The following is a 5,000-nucleotide window of genomic DNA, read 5'->3' as shown; positions in this document are numbered from 1 at the left end:
GGGAGAGGGAGAGGGAGAGGGAGAGGGAGAGGGAGGAGAGGAGGAGGAGGAGGAGGAGGAGGAGGAGGAGGAGGAGGAGGAGGAGGAGGAAGAGGGAGAGGGAGGTGGAGGAAGAAGAGGGAGAGGGAGGAGGAGGAGGAGGAGAAAGAGGGGAAAGAGAAAGAGGAGGACGCGGAGGAAGAGGAAGAGGAGGAGGAGGAAGAGGAAGAGGAGGAGGAGGAAGAGGTGGAGTAGGAGGAGAAGGAGGAAGAGAAGGAGACAGAAGAAGAAGAAGAAGAAGAGAAGGAGGAGGAGAAGAAGAGAAGGAGAAGGAGAAGAATATGGAGGAGGAAGTGAGAAAGGGAGGAGGAGGAGGAAGAGGGAGAGGGAGGAGTATAAGGAAGAGGAAGAGGGAGGAGGAGGAGGAGGAGGGAGAGGGGGGAGGGGGAGGAGGAGGAGGAGGAGGAAGATGGAGGAGGGAGAGGGAGGAGGGAGAGGGAAGAGGAGGAGAAAGAGGGAGGAAGAGGAGAAAGAGGGAGGAGGAGGAGTAGGAAGAGGAGGAAGAGAAAGACAATGAGGAGGAGGAAGAGAAAGAAGATGAAGAGGAGGAAAAGAAGAAGATGAACAGGAGGAGGAGAAAGAAGAGGAAGAGGAGGAGAAAGAAGAAGAGGAAGAGGAGGAGCAAGAAGAAGAGGAAGAGGAGGAAGAGGAGAAAGAAGAGGAGGAAGAGGAGGAGGAAGAGGAAGAGGAGGGGGAGGAGAAGGAGGAAAAGGAGGAAAAGGGAAGAGGACAGGGAGTAGGAAAATGGGGGAGGGTAGGGAAAGAAAGAGGAGAAGGAGGAAGAAGTAGGAGTGAAGAGTGAGTAATTCTCCCACAGGAGGAGTGAGGAGGAGGGACAGGGGAGACGGAGGAGGAGGAGGAGGAGGAGGACGAGAAGAAGAGAAGGAGGAGGAGGTGTAAGGGGAAGAGGAGGAGAAGGAGGGAAAGGAGGAGGAGTAGGAGTAGGAAGAGGAGGATATAGGAGGATGGGGAGGAGGAGGAGGAGGAGGAGGAAGAGGAGGCGGAGAAGGAGGAGGTGGAAGAGGAGGAGGAGAAGGAGGAGGTGGATGAGAAGAAGCAGAAGAAGAAGAAGAAGAAGGAGGGAGAAGAAGAAAATGTATCAGGAGACTGAGAAGATGGAGGAGAATCAGACGGGATGAATAGAAATGAGAAAAAGAAGAGGTGGAAAAGAAAGGAAGAAACATTAAAAAAAGTAGAGGCAAGAGCAAAAAAAAAGGAAGTGGAGGGGGGAGTTAGAAACAAGGACATGAAAAACACCAAAGAAAAAAAACAAAAAAGACATATAACACTAAGAATGAAACAAGAATAAAATTGAAGATATACAATGAAAGAAAAAAAATTATGATAGGAAAAGTTTACAAACCTTTTTTGACATTATGTGGTTCTGGAAGGTAGAACACAGTTTGTTTCCAGTGTGTTGGGGTGGCATGTGGACCAGTGGAGAAGAAAACTGGAGTTGGCATCTCAAAGTAAGTGTCAAAATATCCAACAAAACCTGTCAGCAAACCATCTCTTTGGACTGTTAGTGAAAATTCGGAAGAGAACTCTGTGTCGTTGGGAGTAATCGCCATGAGATCTAGGTCAAGAATTGTGTCTGGAAAACAAAAAATATCTATAAATTAGATATGATTTAAAAGGTCTTAATCACAGATATATCATCTTTTGAATCACAGTAGTTTATAATTAGTTTATATCCTTGTTTTAAGACATATCTGCCTTGTGCACCTTGTTAAGAACTGCACTTTGAAATATATCAGTACTAAAGAAATTTATATATCGCATAACTATCATGCCAAATTGAAGGCTTCTGCTGTATTAAAAGTGAAGAAAATTGCTAGTAAAAAGACAGCTAATATTATGAAGAATTGGAAGGATATGACTGTCCTTAATAATATCACAAGTAAAACGTATAATTGCAACAACAGAAAACAAACAAATCAAAGCAGGAACAAAGAGAGCTTTACCTGAAGATGTAATAATTTTCTCCTCTTTGATGATGTCAGTGTTTGCTTCTTTAACAACATCACCTTTCATGCATGTCATTTTGAAGCCATAGACATCATCCCAAAAACTGACATACTTATGAAAGGCCTCTGAAAATGGAAAAGTTGATTTATCTTCAGAAATAGTATCATTTCAATGAATGGTGACAACATAATAAAGTTATTTCTGATGTGCACAAAACTACAAAAAATACTACCACAGAAATATAAAGAGTAATTGAAAAGCTAGGAAGCTGAAAATTGTGAAGCTGCTAATCTTAACTGTGTTTAAATATAAATTACCTTTACCTAGTCCCTAAATACTGTAGGTTTAATGTGTCATTGCATCATAAAAAAACTTTTAAAAAGCAACAACCAAAAATGTTTAAAGAAGTAAATCCAATCAAAAAAGATTTCAAACTGGATCCTTTGTTAACAAATTATCAGCTGAAACATTTGCTGAAATATGTGTAAAGGGAAAGGATGAAAAATACACATATAGGGTTTTGACTGAAAAATGTATATGAAGTAAAGAAGACAGTAAAACATCTTAAAAGGACTTCCTGAAAGAAATACTATGCCTTAATGAAATAACAATGCTTAAAGATGAAATATATTAAATTAACCCCTTCCCACCGGGTGGCATGTATGAACAGATATGGCTGTTGTGGACCAAGGAGCAGGTGGCATCGCATAGCAACCAATTCCGTGCTGTCTGCTCATTGGGTGAAGCTGATTTTTCTCTAATAGCAGGAGCATCTTTTTTATGGTGAAACTTTTAGGCAATGGCAGCTAAAGTGAAGGTAAATCTTCACTTTTTTTTTCTTTTTTTATTAAAATATATGCTTTTAGGTGACTAATGCTGCATGCAAACTACCAAACAAGCCAGGCAGGGGAAACTATCGATGGGTGCCAACAATCCTGGGTTAATGGTCACTAGACAAATTTTTACCCTAGCCATAAAAGAAATAAAAAAGTAATGTATGTAAAAGGTCTAAGAAAAAGTAGAAAAATATGGACAATGACATAAAGAATCAAAACCATAATGAAAATTCCAAAGAAAAAGGAACAATTAAGGAAAAGATTATGAAGGGCAAAATTAGTCTGGAAAAACAGGCAAGGGTTCTTCAGGACTGCTTACACAAATTGGTTCTTTTGGCCTGTACTTCTAGTTCTATATTTGGTTGGGTATTCCTTTAAAGGAAAAATCAAATACACATATTTTGCTGTAACATTAATGCTCTGAAACAGAACATTTGGGTTTTCGGTTATCATTTGCCTCCAAACCTAGTTCAGATAATTGTTAAATCTTTACTTGTTTCTTGAACACAAGAAACACAGGTTATATGCCCAGATTATAAACATTAAACATCAAGTACTCAGCCACTGCTGAAGTGACAAAACACAGCATACCAGGAATTTTGCAAAGGATGTTGAAGAACATTTTTTTGAAACATTTGTCCAATCTATCATGCAATGAGAAAGCTGAACTCAAAATCCTCCTTACAGATAAATACAATTTGTCCTGACAAAAATTTGGGAGGTAATCTCTAAACTGACGTTGGTAAAGAAGAAAAGCTGCAAACCCAGACTCTGTCTTATACCTCTAAGTCTCATCTTAACACCTTCTGTAACAGGTCTGGCATAAGACCTTGTAAACACACAATGAAGTTTTTATCATTATTATTATTATTATCATTTATTAAGTGTATTATTTTCATTATCACTAAAATCATCATTGCTACTATTATCATCATCATTGTTATGATTTTTATTATCATTTTTATTACTATTACTATCATTATGATTACTAATGGGGTAATAAGGAATCGTAACTGGTGATTTCGGCCCCATTAAAATTGTTCCTAAATCACCCGGTGAATTCAGCCCAGCTGGTTCTAGAGTTTTCGGCCTGTGATTGAACAACAGACATTATCACTATATATGTACAAGTGAATTCTGTAATCTATCGGACCATATTGAACCATACCAGGCCCAATTGAAGGCAAATAAATGACCAGCGGACATGACCAGAGAGAGAGAGAAGAGGGGGCATGGAGAAAGAGAAGGAGAGAGGGAGAGGGAGGGAGAGAGGGAGAGGGAGGGAGAGAGGGAGAGGGAGGGAGGGAGGAAGAGAGGGAAGAGAGTGGAAGAGGGGGGAGGAGGGAGGGAGGGAGGGAGGGAGGGAGGGAGGGAGGGAGGGAGGGAGGGAGGGAGGGAGGGAGGGAGGGAGGGAGGGAGGGAGGGAGGGAGAGAGAGAGAGAGGGAGGGAGGGAGGGAGAGAGAGAGAGAGAGAGAGAGAGAGAGAGAGAGAGAGAGAGAGAGAGAGAGAGAGAGAGAGAGAGAGAGAGAGAGAGAGAGAGAGAGGGAGGAGAGAGAGAGAGAGAGAGAGAGAGAGAGAGAGAGAGAGAGAGAGAGAGAGAGAGAGAGAGAGAGAGAGAGAGAGAGAGAGAGAGAGAGAGAGGAGGAGGGTAAACTATGGACAGGGAAGCCAGAGACAGAGACAGACATGTTGACTAAAACCAACAAAACAGACAAAAGCAGACAAAGATATTAAAACTGAGAAGATACACAGAGGTATGGTCACACAGACTAAATGAGTTAAACAAGCAGAAAAAAAATATAGAAACTTAGAAGATATCAATTAAGTACCTTCAAAAAACAAAAATTTCATTACTAACCATACAACCCAAACAATCTTTACTTTACCTTCATCTTCCATCCCTACAAGGTGCATTGTGCATCTGTTCGGCAGCAGGAGACCTCCCTCGGCTAGGTGCTTGTCTCTGGCATAAAGGACTGAATCCAGCATACCTTCAAATAGCAGGAAGTACCCCATCCATTCTGACACGATGTAGTCAAACTTGTGCTCAAATTCTAGGTCTTCAAGCTTTCCTTTGTGCAGTTTGATAACATCTTCTAAATTGTTCTCCCTGGAAGGTGAAACTTTGTCAAAAATATATCTCCATATGAAATGTA

General features: G+C 41.1%; 1 protein-coding gene across 1 annotated transcript in view; it reads right to left on the bottom strand.

Annotated features, from left to right (window-relative positions):
• Positions 1-5,000, bottom strand: part of LOC113800708 (uncharacterized) — a 20,147-nt gene that overhangs the window by 294 nt on the left and 14,853 nt on the right. Inside the window, exons 6-8 of the mRNA XM_070130704.1 lie at positions 4,731-4,954; positions 2,004-2,132; positions 1,403-1,633 (exon numbers count right to left, since the gene is read on the bottom strand). Coding sequence (XP_069986805.1) covers positions 1,403-1,633; positions 2,004-2,132; positions 4,731-4,954 — 584 coding nt within the window. The remainder of the gene's footprint in view (positions 1-1,402; positions 1,634-2,003; positions 2,133-4,730; positions 4,955-5,000) is intronic.

The sequence above is a fragment of the Penaeus vannamei genome, chromosome 15 (genome assembly GCF_042767895.1).
Source record: "Penaeus vannamei isolate JL-2024 chromosome 15, ASM4276789v1, whole genome shotgun sequence".
NCBI lineage: Eukaryota > Metazoa > Arthropoda > Malacostraca > Decapoda > Penaeidae > Penaeus > Penaeus vannamei.
This window is presented reverse-complemented; position numbering and strand designations above follow the sequence as displayed.